Source organism: Coregonus lavaretus (genome assembly GCF_964263955.1).
Source record: "Coregonus lavaretus genome assembly, chromosome: 15".
Taxonomy (NCBI): Eukaryota; Metazoa; Chordata; class Actinopteri; order Salmoniformes; family Salmonidae; genus Coregonus; species Coregonus lavaretus.
This window is the reverse complement of record NC_140002.1, coordinates 25,728,436-25,748,843: the sequence shown is the minus strand read 5'-3', so window position 1 is coordinate 25,748,843 and position 20,408 is coordinate 25,728,436. Positions and strand designations below refer to the sequence as shown.

General features: G+C 43.4%; 1 protein-coding gene across 1 annotated transcript in view; it reads right to left on the bottom strand.

The window, feature by feature from the left end:
- The window catches only part of LOC311142289 (LHFPL tetraspan subfamily member 7 protein-like), a gene marked incomplete at both ends in the record, with an annotated part of 169,972 nt that overhangs the window by 116,361 nt on the left and 33,203 nt on the right, over positions 1–20,408 (bottom strand). The window contains one exon of the mRNA XM_084177910.1: positions 17,373–17,511. Coding sequence (XP_084034036.1) covers positions 17,373–17,511 — 139 coding nt within the window. The remainder of the gene's footprint in view (positions 1–17,372; positions 17,512–20,408) is intronic.

Here is a 20,408-nt window from a genome sequence, read left to right as displayed (position 1 = left end):
CTCTCCCCCTCACTCTCCCCCTCACTCTCCCCCTCACTCTACCTCCTTCTCTCTTCCCTCTCTCTCTCACCATTTTTTACCTGTGGTAGACGTTTCAGGCAGTAATCCTGATCGGTTCTGACAGGTATGAACCAACCAGGAATGGTACAGTACTGTATGTGGTGCTGTCAGAGCGCTTCGTGCACATAAATAGAGAGGGAGGAAAAGAAGAGAAGAGATAACACACCTTCATTCCTTGTGTTCAGTGTGTGCAGTGCAGTCCTCCTCACAGGCTACTGGTAGCTGATTACACCTGATCACAGGCATCAGGAAAGCCTCAGCCCCATCAGCAGATCTATCAGTATGAACAGCATGAGCACCAGCACACTGTGGATGAGTCCATTAGCAGATTAGTAGGGAGATCAAATCAAATCAAATCAAATTTTATTTGCCACATGCGCCGAATACAACAGGTGTAGACATTACGGTGAAATGCTTACTTACAAGCCCTTAACCAACAATGCATTTTTTAAAGTTTTTTTTTTTTTTAAGTGTTAAGTAAAAAAATATAAAAGCAAATAACTAAAGAGCAGCAGTAAAATAAAATAACAGTAGGGAGGCTATATACAGGGGGGTACCGGTGCAGAGTCAATGTGCGGGGGCACCGGCTAGTCAAGGTAATTGAGGTAATATGTACATGTGGGTAGAGTTAAAGTGACTATGCATAAATAATAGACAGAGTAGCAGCAGCGTAAAAGAGGGGTGGGGGTGGGGGTGGGGGGGCAGTGCAAATAGTCCGGGTAGCCATGATTAGCTGTTCAGGAGTCTTATGGCTTGGGGGTAGAAGCTGTTGAGAAGCCTTTTGGACCTAGACTTGGCACTCCGGTACTGCTTGCCGTGCGGTAGCAAAGAGAACAGTCTATGGCATCATCCCATATGTGTGTGTGTGTTTCTGTGTGTTTCTGTGTGTGTGTGTGTGTTTCTGTGTGTGTGTGTGTGTGTGTGTGTGTGTGTGTGTGTGTGTGTGTGTGTGTGTGTGTGTGTGTGTGTGTGTGTGTGTGTGTGTGTGTGTGTGTGTGTGTGGCTGCAGATTGTAACAGTGTGGTATCTGATGACACTGTGGTGGCTGATTACTCCCAGCATGTTAGTGTGTGTGAGAGAGCGAGAGATAGAGTGGATAGGGGAATATGCCACATTAAGACATACAAACATAGTCCACAATCTGTCCACTGTATGACCAGTATGACCATGAAGAACATGGTAGACCATGATAAGCCATTGCAGATCTGGTTGGGTTCAGTATAAACTGCTCCTCTATCCCTCTGCTATAAAGTCTTAGTTTACACAACACAAAACACACAGATCACTAACACTCACCTTCACAAAACAAACCAACCCTTCAACAGAACACACATATTGTACATTATGTCCATGTTGGTTCAAGTGGCACAGGAGAAAAAGGTTCCCCAGTAAAGGCATCAATCGTCTGAGGATAGATTCCATTTCCAAGTTGATGAAAGAGACCATAGTAGAAGATTGATTAAACTATGGCATCATCCCACTGCGAGGAGGTGTGTGTTGTTGGATGACTTAACTAGGATAACATGTTAGTAGCGTTGTGCTGTGGAACTTAGGTATTTTCCAAAGTTGAGTGGGTTTACAGAAGGGCTGCTGTACTGGAGGGAGGCCAGCAACCTCAAGGTCATTCATATCCTCTGCTGTAGATAGATGGATAGATACCACTGTGGCTTTAAACAAAGAAGCTGCACTTGTGTGTGTGAGAGCATGTGTTTATTGTTCATAAAGGTACATGTGTGTGCACAGGCATGCCTACGTGTGTGCAATCTGTCTGCATGTGTGTGTGTGTGTGTGTGTGTGTGTATGTGAGTACAGATTGTGAACATATCAGTGTGTGTCATGATGTGAACGCAGAGGCCCCATACTGAGTGTGTGTGGTGCTCAGGGGAGAAAGAGACAGGAATGTGTAGGGGGGAGGGGGTGGTGTAGCATGCACCTGTGTGTGTGTACAGTCTTTATATTTTCAGTCTGTGTCTCAGAGCACAGCAGAGCATCAAAACAATATCTCTGCAGAGACTCACAAATGCTCTTACCCTCTCGCTCGCTCGCTCTCTCTCACACACACACATTCATACACACACAAAAACACCCCATTAGAAAACCTTTGACACAAACACACACCACACATAAGTCTACCCATTCTGTTAAAAATAACAGGCGCACACACACACACACACACACACACACACACACACACACACTCACACACACACACACACACACACACACACACACACACACACACACACACACACACACACACACACACACACACACACACACACACACACACACATACTGTAGCTTTTATCTATAACCCCCATTACCTCCCAGACATCTTTCAGTGCAGTCATTCATATTGTCTCCAGACAACATGTCTGTCTAGCTGCTGTTAAAGCCACCAGGATCCCATAATACACCTCTTTGACACTCTGCTACACACTGAACTGACAACAGGTGCGGTGTTGGGGTTAGCAGGGCCAAAGCTCCTTTAAGTATGTGACATAAACTGGCTACATAGAGACTCAGTCAGACAGACAGACAGTCAGTCAGACAGTCAGACAGTCAGTCAGTCAGACAGTCAGTCCAGTCAGTCAGCCAGTCCAGTCATTCTGGCTGCGTTCCCCTGGGCTGTCTTCCTGGAGCACTGTTTTTAATTCCCTTAGCAGAGAGAACACATCCATTTAGCTCATGCTAATGAGATGCTCAGGAGGCCTACCAATTGACACTGATGGAGAGAGCCTGGACAATCCATCACTCTGTGTGTGTGTGTGTGTGTGTGTGTGTGTGTGTGTGTGTGTGTGTGTGTGTGTGTGGACAGATTTAACCCCAAGAGGAGAAGGAAAGTAGAGTATGTACAGTACAAAGCAACAGCTAAACGTACATCACCAACTGTAGACACTGCTCTTCCATGGCTGGGTGACCGATGTGAAAAGCTATACAGAGACCGTAACACAGTTTGACATGTCCAATCACACAGTCCCACTGATGAGTCATGCCTATTGTGCGTTCTTATATACCACTCACAGCCCACTTCAGGGAATTGCTGGGAACCAGACCGCAGCTTAAACTCACACACACACACACACACACACACACACACACAAACGATCGCACAAGCACATACACACAAGCGCACACACACACACACACACACACACTCACAGAATCAGATATTACGTTGATACAGGTGGAATAAAAGTCAATCAAGATGACTGACATGCCTGATGGGGCGGGACTACATTGTAGGAAGCAGGGTTTGTCTATGTCATGTTTGAGAGCAGCCATTGAGTGGGTGGACACTGACTCCAGCCAATCAGCATTGTAGCCTGACTGTAGCTTGGCAAAATGAAAACGCAGAGAGGCCCTCAGAGATGGAGCACTCATGTAATATGCATGGGTAACGGGCTGAGTGTGTGTGTGTGTGCGTGCATCTGTCTGTGCGTGTGTGTAAGAGGGCTTTCATGGACGGATGAGAGGATGAGGAGAAGGAAGAAAAGGAGGAGAGTGAGAGGAGATAAGAAACAAGAACACGCATTCATTCTTTCACCTTACACCTCTTTGCTTTAAACCTCTCCGCTTTTAATCAAGTAAAAGATTCAAGTCATTCACCACATTTACAATGAACGAAGTAGAGAGAAAAAAATGAAGCACAGCATCCTTAGAAATATCTGCTGATTCCATGAGGACATGAAAGATTTAAAGCTCTCTCTCTCTCTCTCTCTCTCTCTCTCTCTCACACTCTCTCTCTCTCTCACTCACTCTCTCACTCTCTCTCTCTCTCTCTCTCTCTCTCTCTCTCTCTCTCTCATCTCCCCTCTTTCTCCCTCATCTATCTCCCTCATCTAGCTCCCTTTCTCTCCCCATCCCATCTCCCCTCCCTCGCTCCCCCTCCCATCTCCCCTTTCTCTCTCATTCTCTCTCTTTCTCTCTCTCCCCCTCCCATCTCCCCCCTCACTCTCTCCCCCGCCATCTCCCCCCCCTCTCTCCCCCTCCCACCTCCCCTTTTGACATTACTGAGCAATGTTCTGCTTCCCCACTTTGATAGTGTGTGTGTGTGTGTTTCACTTGGAGCACATAGAGCTGCATATAGAAAAAGAGTGACTAGAATGACTCCACATGGTGAGAGAAACAGTCAACAGAACTGTATTATTCAGTACAATAAAGATACAATTATGGAACTGTATATTTAAAAAATATACATTAAAGCAATGTAAAGATAAAACTTATTGAGCAGTGGATGTTCATATCTCTTCACAATGGCAATGTAGAGTGCTCTCAAGTGGATTAAACACAGATGAATCAGGAGGCATGAAAGTGCATTCTTAATGACTTTGCAGCTTAAATTGGCTGGAAGACCAATTAGTAGTGTGGTTAATGTATCTATGTATGTGGACCGTACCATTGTCCATCAATACCCCACATCAAACACCAGGGAGATCAAACACATACTGTACACACACACACACACACACACCCTCATAACTCAGGAGAACACACATCCATGATTGATGTCTACTGTCACAGTGGGCTGTGAGTCAAAGGTGAAAGGTCATTGTGTAAGCATCACACAGTGCAGCTAAACTGGGACACGTTCTGCCAACCTGCAGAGTGTAGATGGAACACTACATTTTCTGACTGGGGCTGCAGTTCAGTCATTTCAGATAGCAGTGTTTTCCACATTGGACTTTCAGAAGTGTGTTTGATTTGAAAAGCAGTGTGCCCAGCATTGGAGGGAGTTGAGTTGATTTAGAAATGGCCAGTTATTATAACCTACAACATGGATCAGTTATTATAACCTATAACTTGGGTCAATTATTATAAAATTTTTACATTTTAGTCATTTAGCGAGTGCATTTTACAGTTAGTGAGTGCATATTATTTAAATTTTTTCATACTGGCCCCCCGTGGGAAACGAACCCACAACCCTGGCGTTGCAAGCGCCATGCTCTACCAACTGAGCTACACGGGGCCCGAAAAATAACTTGGGTCAGTTATTATAACCTATAACTTGGGTTAGTTATTCTAACCTATAACTTGGGTCAATTATTATAACCTATAACTTGGGTCAGTTATTAAAACATATAACTTGGGTCAGTTAATAAAATGTATAACATGGGTCAGTTATTATAACCGATAACTTGGGTCAGTTATTAAAACGTATAACTTGGGTCAGTTATTATAACCGATAACTTGGGTCAGTTATTATAACCGATAACTTGGGTCAGTTATTAAAACATATAACTTGGGTCAGTTATTAAAACGTATAACTTGGGTCAGTTATTATAACCGATAACTTGGGTCAGTTATTATAACCGATAACTTGGGTCAGTTATTAAAACGTATAACTTGGGTCAGTTATTATAACCGATAACTTGGGTCAGTTATTATAACCGATAACTTGGGTCAGTTATTAAAACGTATAACTTGGGTCAGTTATTATAACCGATAACTTGGGTCAGTTATTATAACCTATAACTTGGGTCAGTTATTATAACCAATAACTTGGGTCAGTTATTAAAACCTATAACTTGGGTCAATTATTATAACCTATAACTTGGGTCAGGTATTATAACCTATAACTTGAGTCAGTTATTATAATCTATAACTTGGCTCCCTGAGTTTTTCCTGGTCAGGTCACCTGGTCAGGAAACCTCCTGGCCCCAATACTAGCTACAGCAACAACAACAAAAATGCTTTGCCTATGGTAATGAACTTTGGACCCTGCGCTAACTGGTTTGATATGCACTCTGAAGTTATTATATATCAATATAATGTAACATTTTAAACTGCTTAACTAAGCATCTTGCTGGCAGACTTCTTGGTTTCAGAGTTTCAGAGTAAAGAAAGTTGTTAGTCTCTAAGATTGCAGTTATGTTGTTAAGGCTTCTGGCAAGCAGATTAATGATGAAATGGAGAGAAATATCTGTCATCGCCTGAACAGGAGCCAAAGAACAGAAGCTTCTCTCCCTCTCTCCTCTGGTAATGATGTAGTGAATGTTGTGTTCTCCTTATGATGAGAGGATGGGGGAAAGAGAGGGAGAAAGAGAGAGAGTTTAAAAAGAAGGAGAACAACATTCAGATCTCTGTCACCACCCCTAGGCTTCCTCCTGATAAACTGTAGTACTCCAAAGACATGCTGAAAATAGTATGGTACGCTCCAAAGAGATGCAGAAAATGAGTTCCAACTGACAGATTCTCAACAGACAGGTCCTCAACAGATATTATGGGTGCTATAGTTATGTCTACCCTCGATTCCAAGTCATCCCAATGGTGGTGAACAGCGCATTCCATCCCTTCTGTAAAACACTCTAACTGAAGCGCCACTGTGATGACAGCTGGCACATGTTCATTATACACATGGGCACTGATGAAGACATCGGTAATGACAGCATCATCAAGCACAGGTGCAGCTCAGCTTTAAACCACAGGGACCTCGCATGCATGCGTGCACACACTCCCACACACACACACACACACACACAAACACACACTCACACACACACTCCATAGCCGTGTTGCTGTAATGCAGAGTTTATTAGAAGTAGTAGTGTTATTTTCCTATTCATGTTTGGGAGGAGAAAGGACATCTGCATAGCAGCTCTGTTGGACACAATGCTATACTGTATCACTGGGGCCAGGGTGGGAGAAACACAGCAACATATTTATCTAATAGCTGTAGTTGGGTGGAAGTTAGCTTGATGGCTATTTGTAATACAGTTGAGAATGATGCTCCAACTGATTAATCAAAATGCTCTTGGATTCTGTTACGACAATTTGTGGTTGGGTGCTTGTCTGAGTCAAGAACAAACAAGAGAAATGCACCGAAAGCTTGAAGATTTTCATTCAATTATATGATATTGTATTGTTGTTTGGTATAAGCCTTGTGGTAAATATGCTAACTGAGACAAATGTAATTACATTATGCCTGTATCCCCTAAACCAGTTGAGATTAAGATGGAGCATGTGCAGTGACTGCCTGAGGCTCCAACAGAGTGTGACGTGTCTTCAGTGTTGAACAGAAGAACCACACAATGAGAATCACACAGAGTCACTGTTCTGTCACAATACTCTGTCTTATAGACCTCTCTTTACGAGACATGAGCTTGTCTTTCCCATGGAACTGAATTGAAATGACAAGGAGGTTTGAAGCTGGAGCATGACAGGCAAAGATAAGACGCCCGTATTGTGGTTGTGAAAAAACCTTCCTGAGAATGTGTGAGTCCGTGTTTAAGGGCGGGTGGCATCCTCAGTTTTCCCAGCTCTCCACTGCCTTACTGTGAAGAACATCATACGGTTCCGGCACACACATACACATACACACGTCACAGAGCCGTCCTCCAGTGGACCTAGCCCACTAACAAAAACAGCCCAATAAAATATGCATGGAGGGAGAAGAAAAATCTCACCACCCTGGCAAATAAAATATACCCCTCCCTGTTACGTTAAAACATTCATGGAGAATGCTTACCATGTGCTACACTATATATACCACCATGTAGCGGCACATAGGGGAAAGCAGGACCCTGAACCCCAGCAGCACCAAATGGAAGTGTTGTGCTGCTTTGAGCCAGTGAAGGTTGAGCGAGTTCACAGTCTAATCCTGGACTTCACCCATGGGAACTCATAGCTGGGAAAGGAAAGAGCAGGGACGTTTTTACCTTTAAAATGCCTTTTCTGGATCTACTCGTGTGTGTGTGTGTGTGTGTGTGTGTGTGTGTGTGTGTGTGTGTGTGTGTGTGTGTGTGTGTGTGTGTGTGTGTGTGTGTGTGTGTGTGTGATGTTTGTGTGTGTGTATGTGTGTGTGTGTGCGTGCGTGTGTGTGTGCGTGTGTGTGTGTGCGTGAGGATGGAAGCTCACACTCTGGAAGAATTTAGGCTTTAGCTGTGAGGGGAGCTAAATCCTCACACACACGCACACACATGCACGCAAACGCACTAGGCTACCATTGTCTTGAAAGCTATTGTTCAATTGTGTGTTATATGAATGTTATCAAAAACATCACAATAAGGAGCATACGATTTCCTGCTGGGGGGCCGTTTTCAAGGGATTGTTAAATAAATGTTAACAATTTGGTTGTAATATCATCAGCTCTTGAAGAATATAGTCAGAACTACTAATTTCAGATTATTCCACATTTAGTTATATCATCCGAGTTATTACATTTACATTTTAGTCATTTAGCAGACGCTCTTATCCAGAGCGACTTACAGTTAGTGAATACATATTTTTTTTTATACTGGCCCCCCGTGGGAAACAAACCCACAACCCTGGCGTTGCAAACGCCATACTCTATCAACTGAGCTACATCCCTGCCGGCCATTCCCTCCCCTACCCTGGACGACGCTGGGCCAATTGTGCGCCGCCCATGAGTCTCCAGGTCGCGGCCGGCGGCGACAGAGCCTGGATTCGAACCAGGATCTCTAGTGGCACAGTTAGCACTGCGATGCAGTGCCTTAGACCACTGCGCCACTCAGGAGTTATACAGCAAGTACAGTAACTGCTTGCTTTTCATGATTTGTAAACAACAATTGATCATGTAATTTCAGACAGCCTCCCGATATCTCTCAATATTAGCTACCATTAATTGGATATTTGAGTGATATAAAAGTGAACTACACCTGACAAGTATGAGTGGTTTACGTTAATTTTCCATCCCTTGTGGCTCTGCCTGGGCACATTTGCCAATGTACTTTTAGCTGATAATGTTTACTTTGCAAGCTACCAGTAGAAACTTTGTACAGCTGGCTAAACATAGTGGTAAGTTTAACTAATGTACTTTTTTCTCCAACCAAATCCGATTGCTGCTGATAGACATGATAGGCTACATGGATTGATGGACCACGTCAAATTGGCTAGCTAGCTAATAGCAGATCATGTCGACATGGCTAGTTAACAAGCTAACTTTCAGGGGATAAACTAGATTGCTATATCCAAATATTGTTTGATTTGCTTGCCATCTATAGTGGTGATGACAGAAGTCAGATTGAAAACTTTACCAGGTCGAGGACTTGCCGATGTCAAGCTCTTTCCAAAAGCCTAATCTCTGATGTAACCTATGTTGTTTGTTTAGCTATCTAGCTAGCCACATGCCAAATGGATAGGCTACCCTCACATATCTGAAATTACATGATCAACTGATGTTTACTGATAATGAAAAGCATGCAGTTACTTGCTGTATAACTCTGATGATAGAGCTAAATGTGGAATAATCGGAAATGTGTAGTTCTGACTATGATCTTCAAGAGGTGATGATATTAAAAAACCCTAGAGGTGATTGATGCACTGGTGCATCAATTTAAATTACATAACAAAAAAATCCCCATCAAAATCTGTCAGTTTAAGATAGATATCTAGAGATATTGGATGCGTCTCAATACACCGCATCCGCTAGTGTCGCACTTCCGCATCTGCGGTGAAAGGTGGCAGAGCTAGAGCGGTGTTTGTCAGACCATGAGACATCCCGAAAATCGGTCTTCTCACGAAAATGTATGTAGCGTCCAAACGGTTTGACCTACAAACTACAAACGTTTTTTGCTCTACAACCCCCACAAGTGTCAGGGGACTCGTCTGAAGTCGGTACCGTCGATATGCCAACTTCGGTGTGTAGGGTCCGAAATGTTTGGGCTACAAACTAATGTGACCCCACTGTGAAAAGGGGAGATTCTCACAAACACGATGGTGTTCTCTGTTTGCTCTACGACCCCATAAGTGTCACAGGATTCGTCTGAAGGTAACCGGTACCAGTTTAAAAAAATTAATGGAAGTATGAAGGTAGTTTTGTGCCTTCCCCAAAAAAGTGGTTAAATATGTGTAGAAATAATAATATATATATATATATATATTATCTGAGCTTTCTTATATCTCCTAGATATAGGACAGACACTTGAAAACCTAGTTTCTTATGAATGTGTTATTCAATGCGTTTCTCTGGGCTATAGTAGTAAAGGCCAAATTCTATATTTGATCCCCAAAAAAATGTATATATAAATGTTTATACCTAAAGGGGTCCTAAAATTCTAAATCAAATAGCTTAATGATCCATAGTATGACCATCGTAAAACAATTCCATATGTCCATATGTCTAACATTTATTTATTTAACAATCCTTTGAAAATGGCATGCAGTTGTCAATGGTTTTAGCGGAGCTGGGGGCAGCCAAATTGTTACAGGAGGGGGTCGCAGTTCCGGAGCGACCCACTAGGTGTCATCCTCCGACAACCTTAGGCACCTCCTTACTCACAGTCTGGACTAATCATTATCCTATTGGTGTCACCTGTGTCTACCTGTTCACCTGTGTATTTATGCCCTCACTTCCCTGTGTTCCCTTGCTCAGTTTTCTCTGCTAGTTTCTCTATGCTCAGCAAGTACTAATCAGTGTCTGATCTGAGAAGTATGTACAGGTACTTGAGAAGTGTTCTCCCTGTTTCTTTATTATTTAAGTCGTAGTTACTTTTTTACTACTGCCTACTGTCTATCCTGCACCGCACCTGGGTCACACCTCACACCAACCCTTACACCAAATCAAGTGCTCTGCACCGTATTGTGACGTTTTATTGATAACGACCTATTAACAGTCTAAGGTTGCCACTATCACACTCAGTAGACAAAACAGAAAATACGCCTTTCATAATGAAGCCATTGTTGCCACTAGTGTTATCAGTCCTTTTAATATCACACACACACAAACACACACACACACACACACACGCACACACACACACAGTAGGGCCTGGGGAAACAAACATACACACACTCTTCTGATCTCAGTTGTTCTAGGGCTTTGTGCGCTCTCCAAAAAAAACTGTTTATCAAGATGAGACACAACTTGGAAACTGAACAAAGAAACCAAAGCTTCTGCATTGTTACAATGCCTTGTATAGTGATATGACAACTAGACACTAACAGCGAGAGCTATTCAGTATATATTACTGGCCTAGACTGGCTGCGTACAGATGTGGTATCTTAAATTGATCACCCTGTTGCAGGAGAACTTTCCTGCAATGCTGAATTTTTTTAACTTGTAGTACATTTGAGGTTTAAAAAGGCTTCTGAAATTTGCAATTTCCACTTTGAAATTTCAGACTTGATTTTCCCTTATGAAAAATGTATCAAACCCAACAAAAATGTCCATGAATTATAATCCACATAATAATTCACATTTCATGTTGCTGCAGGATTATTTTGCTGCTGTAGCAAATTGGCTCAAGTTAAGATCCCACATCTGCACTGCCTGGGCTCTTTGTCAAGCTCTGTCACAGATCTGAGTCAAGCTCTGTCACAGATCTGAGTCTTCATAATCCAAATCAGCATTGATCTGACTTGGAGTCTGGGTAGACACAGCCCATGTCGAGGCTGGAGAGGTATGAAGTGTTCAAAGAGGTGGGCGGCAAGCCTTTTAAACGGCCATTCACCCTAGCATAGGATCTAAGCTCTCGACTTTGTCAATAGATTTAGGTTGCAATCAAACCCTGACTAATGAATATAGCTTCTAATTAGCCTGTGGTAAATAGTACTTCCCTGGCTATACGTCAAGCTATACTTATGATAATCCAAGGGATCGTTGGTTAGAATCACTGCTGTTCAAATCAAATTAAATCCAATTGTATTTGCCACATGCGCCGAATACAACAGGTGTAGACATTACAGTGAAATGCTTACTTACAAGCCCTTAACCAACAATGCAAAGTAAAACAAATAAAAAAGTGTTAAGCAAAAAAAATTAAAGCAAATAACTAAAGAGCAGCAGTAAAATAAAATAACAGTAGGGAGGCTATATACAGGGGGGGTACCGGTTGCATAGTCAATGTGCGGGGGCACCGGCTAGTCGAGGTAATTGAGGTAATATGTACATGTGGGTAGAGTTAAAGTGACTATGCATAAATAATAAACAGAGTAGCAGCAGAGTAAAAAAGGGGGATGGGGTGGGGGTGGGGGGGGGGCAGTGCAAATTGTCCGGGTAGCCATGATTAGCTGTTCAGGAGTCTTATGGCTTGGGGGTAGAAGCTGTTGAGAAGCCTTTTGGACCTAGACTTGGCGCTCCGGTACCGCTTGCCGTGCGGTACCAGAGAGAACAGTCTATGACTAGGGTGGCTGGAGTCTTTGACAATTTTGAGGGCCTTCCTCTGACACCGCCTGGTATAGAGGTCCTGGATGGCAGGAAGCTTGGCCCCAGTGACTGTCTTGGTTTGTTTGGACCATGATAGTTCGTTGGTGATGTGGACACCAAGGAACTTGAAGCTGTCAACCTGTCCACTACAGCCCCGTTGATGAGAATGGGGGCGTGTTCAGTCCTCTTTTTTTTTCCTGTAGTCCACAATCATCTCCTTTGTCTTGATCACGTTGAGGGAGAGGTTGTTATCCTGGCACCACACGGCCAGGTCTCTGACCTCCTCCCTATAGGCTGTCTCATCATTGTCGGTGATCAGGCCTACCACTGTTGTGTCGTCGGCAAACTTAATCATGGTGTTGGAGTCGTGCCTGGCCATGCAGTCATGGGTGAACAGGAAGTACAGGAGGAGACTGAGCACGCACCCCTGAGGGGCCCCCGTGTTGAGGATCAGCGTGGCAGATGTGTTGTTACCTAGATCAGCGTGGCAGATGTGTTGTTACCTACCCTTACCACCTGGGATGGCCCGTCAGGAAGTCCAGGATCCAGTTGCAGAGGGAGGTGTTTAGTCCCAGGATCCTTAGCTTAGTGATGAGTTTTGAGGGCACTATGGTGTTGAACGCTGAGCTGTACTCAATGAATAGCATTCTCACGTAGGTGTTCCTCTTGTCCAGGTGGGAAAGGGCAGTGTGGAGTGCAGTAGAGATTGCATAATCTGTGGATCTGTTGGAGCGGTATGCAAATTGGAGTGGCTCTAGGGTTTCTGGGATAATGGTGTTGATGTGAGCCATGACCAGCCTTTCAAAGCACTTCATGGCTACAGACGTGAGTGCTACGGGTCGGTAGTCATTTAGGCAGGTTATCTTAGTGTCCTTGGGCACAGGGACTATGGTGGTCAGCTTGAAACATGTTGGTATTACAGACTCAGTCAGGGACATGTTGAAAATGTCAGTGAAGACACTTGCCAGTTGGTCAGCGCATGCTCAGAGTACACGTCCTGGTAATCCGTCTGGCCCTGCGGCCTTGTGAATGTTGACCTTCTTAAAGGTCTTACTCACATCGGCTATGGACAGCGTGATCACATAGTCATCCGGAACAGCTGGTGATCTCATGTATGCTTCAGTGTTGCTTGCTTCAAAGCGAGCATAGAAGTGATTTAGATCGTCTGGTAGGCTTGTGTCACTGGGCAGCTCGCGGCTGTGCTTCCCTTTGTAGTCTGTAATAGTTTTCAAGCCCTGCCACATCCGACGAGCGTCAGAGCCGGTGTAGTACGATTCAATCTTAGTCCTGTATTGACTCTTTGCCTGTTTGATGGTTCGTCAGAAGGCATAGCGGGATTTCTTATAAGCGTCCGGGTTAGAGTTCCGCTCCTTGAAAGCAGCAGCTCTAGCCTTTAGCTCAGTGCAGATGTTGCCTGTAATCCATGGCTTCTGGTTGGGGTATGTACGTACGGTCATTGTGGGGACGATGTCATCGATGCACTTATTGATGAAGCCAGTGACTGATGTGGCGTACTCCTCAATGCTATCTGAAGAATCCCGGAACATATTCCAGTCTGTGCTAGCAAAACAGCCCTGTAGCTTAGCATCTGCGTCATCTGACCACTTCCTTATTGGCCGAGTCACTGGTGCTTCCTGCTTTAGTTTTTGCTTATAAGCAGGAATCAGGAGGATATAGTTATGGTCAGATTTGCCAAATGGAGGGCGAGGGAGAGCTTTGTAAGTGTCTCTGTCTGTGGAGTAAAGGTGGTCTAGAGTTTTTTTCCCTCTGGTTGCACATTTAACATGCTGGTAGAAATTAGGTAGAGCGGATTTAAGTTTCCCTGCATTAAAGTCCCCGGCCACTATGAGCGCTGCCTCTGGATGAGCGTTTTCCTGTTTACTTATGGCCTTATACAGCTCATTGAGTGCAGTCTTAGTGCCAGCATTGGTTTGTGGTGGTATATAGACAGCTACAAAAAATATAGAAGAAAACTCTCTTGGTAAATAGTGTGGGCTACAGCTTATCATGAGATATTCTAACTCAGGCGAGCAAAACCTTGAGACTTCCTTAGTATTTGATTTTTTGCACCAGCTGTTGTTTACAAATATACACAGACCACCACCCCTTGTCTTACCGGAATCAGCCGTTCTATCCTGACGATGTAGCGTATATCCCGCCGGCTGTATGTTATCAATGTCGTCGTTCAGCCACGACTCGGTGAAACATAACATATTACAGTTTTTAATGTCCCATTGGTAGGATAACCGTAGTTTTAGGTCGTCTACCTTATTTTCAAATGATTGAACATTGGCTAATAGGATTGATGGAAGAGGCAGTTTACTCGCTCGCCGTCGGATCCTTACAAGGCACCCCGACCTACGTCCACGATATCTCTGTCTCTTTCTCATGCGAATGACGGGGATTTGGGCCTTGTCGGGTGTCTGTAGGATATTCTTCACGTCCGACTCGTTGAAGAACAATTATTCGTCCAATACGAGGTGAGTAATCGCTGTCCTGATATCCAGAAGCTCTTTTTGGTCATAACAGACGGTGGCAGAAACATTATTTACAGAATAAATTACAAATAACGCCAAAAAACACACATAATAGTAGAATTGGTTAGAGGGCTGTAAAACGGCAGCCATCTTCTCCGGCGCCATTATTATTATTATTATGCTGTTGAGCTAAATAAATTAGAAGGGAAAAAAACTTTTTCTCCTCATTTAAAACTAGAAGTAGATCTAATCTTACACAGCTAAATTTGATCGGTAAATTGAACATTGTGGGTGTTTATATGAGAACCACCAGAAAGTGTTGAATTTACACTTTTGGAAGTGTTGCCCTTTTAACACTGATACTTTCCAACATTAAAATGTTACACTGTTACGGTGTTCACGAATACCTCGTATTTAACACTTTAGAATTCGATGTTTACATTAGGTCAGTGTTAAATGTACACTGTTATGGTGTTCACTGGTACCTTGTATTGGACACTTTAGAATTACATTTTCACACTAGGTCAGTGTTACATTTACACTGTTATGGTGTTCACTTATACCTTCACAGCAAATTCTCCAGTGTTAAATCAACACTGAGAGTGTTACATTTAACACTAGTCCAGGGCTTATACAGATCCACAATTTTCAGTGTTAAATTAACACACTGCTTAGTTCAAAGCCTTATTTACATATTTCCCAATGTGCCTTTCGAGTGAATTGTGGACTTACCACCCATGACTGTATTTGTTAGTGACAGAGACATGGTTGTTGCATTCATCCATTTTCAGTCCTGTGGCCTTCACCAAGTGAGGTCCTAAGCGAATATGTTATCATTCAAATTAAATTATTTAACAGAATACAACACATAATTCATAAGGCCTTATTTTACAAGCCTAGTTGTACCCTAATACAATGAACTGAAACTCATAGTTTACAGGCTAAATCAGGCCTGCAAGTCACATTATGCTGGCTTGCAAAGTGATGTGTATTTCCTGTTGGAATCCAGCCAGACTGGGGATATCCAACATTTTGAATTTTTATTCACCCACAACCTGCATTCAGAATGACTGCCGGGTTGGGAAGACTAAGATATGAAATTACCTTAAGCATCTAAACTGGAACAACCATTTCAGTAAAGGATGCAATAAGTCCATATAACAGATTGGATTAACTTAGAAACATTTATGTTATTTAGTAGCATAAGATTAATTAATCAATCAATGTACATACAAAAACATAGATGTTGAAACAAACAATTCTAAAAATCTAACCGCAATAGAGCATGCTGGGAAATATGATAATGATGGGTGTGATTTTGGTTTAACACTAGTTATTAACACAAACACTAGGGTTCTTTTACACCAATGAGTGTTAATTTAACACTTATAAAGTTAATTTAACACCTGAATCAACTTTAGAAATGTTACACTGAAAAATCAACACTAGGTAACACTGGCCAATTTGACAACCTGATTGAACAACAGTATTTTTTAATGACAGCTTACAAACCAACATCAACTGGCATTCAGTCAGTTTATAGTAAGACAAAGTAACACCACATCAAGACCAAAACTGCTTACACCAGGATATGAACACTGACGATTTTGCTGTGTAGTGAGAGAATCAGGAGGGAACTGAGTGCTAAAATTGTGAGAGTTGTGAGACTTGTTCATTTCTAAACTACAAGGTGCGGAAAAAAAGACCAAAGGTTTTCAAAAGGGCTGTCGACAGGACATTCAGGAACGTTTCCAAAGAAAGTGTCTGAAAAGCCCAGTCTGCAAAAGTGTGTTGTTGTTTGAGGGGCTTTTATCTCAGAGTTGGACGTATTTCAGGATAGTACAGTTTTCAATCCAGGAAATAAAAGCAGTACTGCATTAGCCAGTCCTTTCTCCTCTCTGTTCAACAGGATATTCTTTATAGTTTACTGGATGTTGTGGGTTGTTAGTTAGAGTAGTGTGTGCCCTTCAGATATCCAAACATCACACACTGTGATAAACATGTAACTACAGACAAAGACATGAACGGACAAACGTGCACATAAACTCTATACAGTGAGTGGAGGGCCTATGCACCAGGGTGGTGGGCAGCGGCTAGTGCTGCTTAGTTTACCTGGCTGGTGTCGTGTGTACATCACATTAAACCCTGAGCATCTCATCACCAGCAACGCTCATGCTTAGTTAATGGGGCTACTTCTCTGTTTGAATGAAAGCAGGGCCTTGATAAGCCACACGTCCCCCTGAACCAATGACCTGTGCTAAGGGTCTGTAATTGTATTTTTCCTGCCTCCTCTAAATCTCCCCGGTGCCCTCCTCATATCACTCTATGCCAGCGCAACACTTCACTCCACCACCGCACCGCAGCCCGTAACCTAGCAACGGCCCGCTGAAGGCCTGAAGAGCAGCAGCTTCCGTTTGGTTTTGTGTGAGTGGTGCCTTGGCAACAAAGTGAGCTCCTTTTCATTTCAGATGATAGGCAGCTTTATCTGAGTGTAGCTCGTAAGTATCTGTATACTGAACTGTCTCTTACCTACAGAGACCACTGCGGATAAAGATGTAGCCTATCTAGGTCCAAGCAGAGAAATGGGACCAAGGGATTTCGTTCATAACTAATGCCTTCTTATGATTCACCTTGAACTTGTATATCAGCCGTTGATTAAACAAATCTATCTACCGTCTAGGTGATAGAAAGTGTGTGTGTTGTTTGTGACGTGTTTGTTCTGTACTCACCTGCAGCCATCTGCATGTATCCAGCCAGTGTACAGATCCTCCTCTCACAGCCTCCGCTGGGCAGGAATATGGTGATGATGGCCAACAGGGAGCTGACCGCCAGGAGAGCACATCCTCCCGAACAGAGCACTGCACTTGTCTGAAACACACACAACATTTTATCAGATGCTTTTATCCAAAGAAATGTACATAACTGTCAACGGAAATCAAACCCACAACCCCGGTGTTGTCAGCATAGTGCTCTAACTCAATGAGCCATTGGAACCAGGAACCACACCAGTAGTGGTCAGTGCAAGCCTGATCACTTGTTAACCTAATGTCAAATTGATACACTCCTTATGCATTTGAATCATGATGATGATACAACTTTGTTATTCTGTTTGAACCATTCTAAATGGTCACTGCCTCTCTGGTCATGGAGGATCAGAAATAGCGGCTAACACACACACATAAACACACACACAGACACACGCACAGCTGTGTGTCAGGTGAGTGGGGGGTCCAGGTGAATTTCCCCAGTCAGACAGCCTTCTTCCTCATCCTGATTCCTGCTGCCTGAACGTCTCTTCATTAATTAGGCCTTCACTCTGTCTTACACTGACTGTCTCTGGCTTTGATAAAGCTGCTGCACATCCTCCCTCATACATCTATTCCTACCCCCCCCCCCAGACAAACACACACACACACACATTGGAATGAGTCCCGTGAGTGATTAGCAGAAAAATGTATAACATGCATGAGGGAATCATACCACTAATACAGATGTCATTAGCATCGTCCATGATGTGTTTCACCACTGACACAGAGTGAGAAAAAAGACAGCAAGAATCTCCATGCCTGACAGAAGCTGCAATTCAATAGTTCTTGCGAGTTTGGAGCAGAGAAAATTGGGACGGTCGCCTTCATTCTTTGATGAAGGTAAGAAAAAAAAGAGAGCTAGATGAAAAAGCAACCCCCGCTGTTCTGAGATAAGCTACTCTATACTCTCTTTAGAGCAGAGATTGAATAACTAGAACAGAATAACTTGGTTAAGATTCAATGAGTTCTCTTTCTCTGTCTCCTCTCCTCATACATATCAGTCAACGCCATCTCTCCCAAACAGTGTAATTTATAAAGCTCTTACATTGCACTCAAAGCACTCACAGTCACAATAGTGAGTGTCCTTTACAAGTGTTTCTGGTGATTGTGGAAAGAAATTCATATGCAACCTTTTTAGAATTGTGTCATTATCTTCCAATAAAAAAACAATTCTGCAGCTGAATAGCTCCATCAAGATAAAGGAGTCAGTTAGGAAAAGAGAAGTGTTAGAAAGAAAAAGAGGGAGGAGATATGTGCTGGGTTAAATCAACATGCCTTTTATTAATCAAAGCAATAATCAATAGTGAACAACAATGTTTTCCGATTATGGTGATGATGACGACGATGATGGTAATGATGAAGGTGCTGGTGCTGCATTGCTGATCATATGAGAGGTGAGAGGAAGGTATGCAGACTAGGCTAACGGATATAGAAAAGCCATTAAATATGATGTTCTTTGTTCTCTTTTCCTCTCTCACTAAAATGATAGTCATGTATGCATGGGAATGTCTGGTTCTTTCCCCCGTTGCTGGATCCTGCTTTCACCCCAGACGCTTTATCTGGACATGGTTCTACAGGACCTCCACCCACCTGAAGTAGTAACATTAACACTATGCCATCTAATTGCAGTCGCTGTACTCATATTATACAGTAGAACTATCGCCTTATGGTGAGGATAGCCGTGCTGCAAGCACAGCTTCAGACGCAATCGTTAGGCAAGGATGAAACAGCGTCTGTGCCACCAGTAAGTACAGATAGTAGTATAAATCCCCTTACACAATCCCCGCAGCCGGACAATTTTCTCAAGGCTTCTGGAAAGAAATGCTGTCGGCATGCTCAACTGGTGTCGCTCATTCAGCCGACAGAAACGTTCAACCGGTTCTCCCCATTAAGCAACGAGTCGGAGTCAGAGGCCAAGCCTTCTCAGGTCTTTCCTCCACCCGTTACGGGGTCTGAGCCACCGGCCTCCCACCATTAGCTCTGACAAATTGAAAACCCTAGTCATTGGCGACTCCATTACCCGCAATATTAGACTTTAAAAGAATCATCCAGCGATCATACACTGTTTACCAGGGGGCAGGGCTACCGACGTAAAGGCTAATCTGAAGATGGTGCTGGCTAAGGCAAAAACTGGCGAGTGTAGAGAGTATAGGGATATTGTTATCCACGTCGGCACCAACGATGTTAGGATGAAACAGTCAGAGGTCACCAAGAACAACATAGCTTCAGCGAGTAAATTAGCTAGAAAGATGTGTCGGCATCGAGTAATTGTCTCTGGCCCACTCCCAGTTAGGGCGAGTGATGAGCTCTACAGCAGTCTCACAATTCAATCGCTGGTTGAAAACTGTTTTCTGCCCCTCCCAAAATATAGAATTTGTAGATAATTGGCCCTCTTTCTGGGACTCACCCACAAACAGGACCAAGCCCGGCCTGCTGAGGAGTGACGGATCCTAGCTGGAAGGGTGCTCTCATCTCATCTACCAACATAGACAGGGCTCTAACTCCTCTAGCTCCACAATGAGATAGGGTGCAGGCCAGGCAGCAGGCTTTTAGCCAGCCTGCCAGCTTAGTGGAGTCTGCCACTAGCACAGTCAGTGTAGTCAGCTCAGCTATCCCAATTGAGAACGTGTCTGTGCCTCGATCTAGGTTGAGCAAAACTAAACATGGCGGTGTTCGCCTTAGCAATCTCACTGGAATAAAGAGCTCCTCCATTCCTGTCATTATTGAAAGAGATTGTGATATCTCACATCTCAAAATAGGGCTACTTAATGTTAGATCCCTCACTTCCAAGGCAGTTATGGTCAATTAACTAATCACTGATCCTAATCTTGATGTGATTGGCCTGACTGAAACATGGCTTAAGCCTGATGAATTTACTGTGTTAAATGAGGCCGCTCCTCCTGGTTACACTAGTGACCATATCCCCCGCTAACATTTATGATAGCAAATGTCAATTTA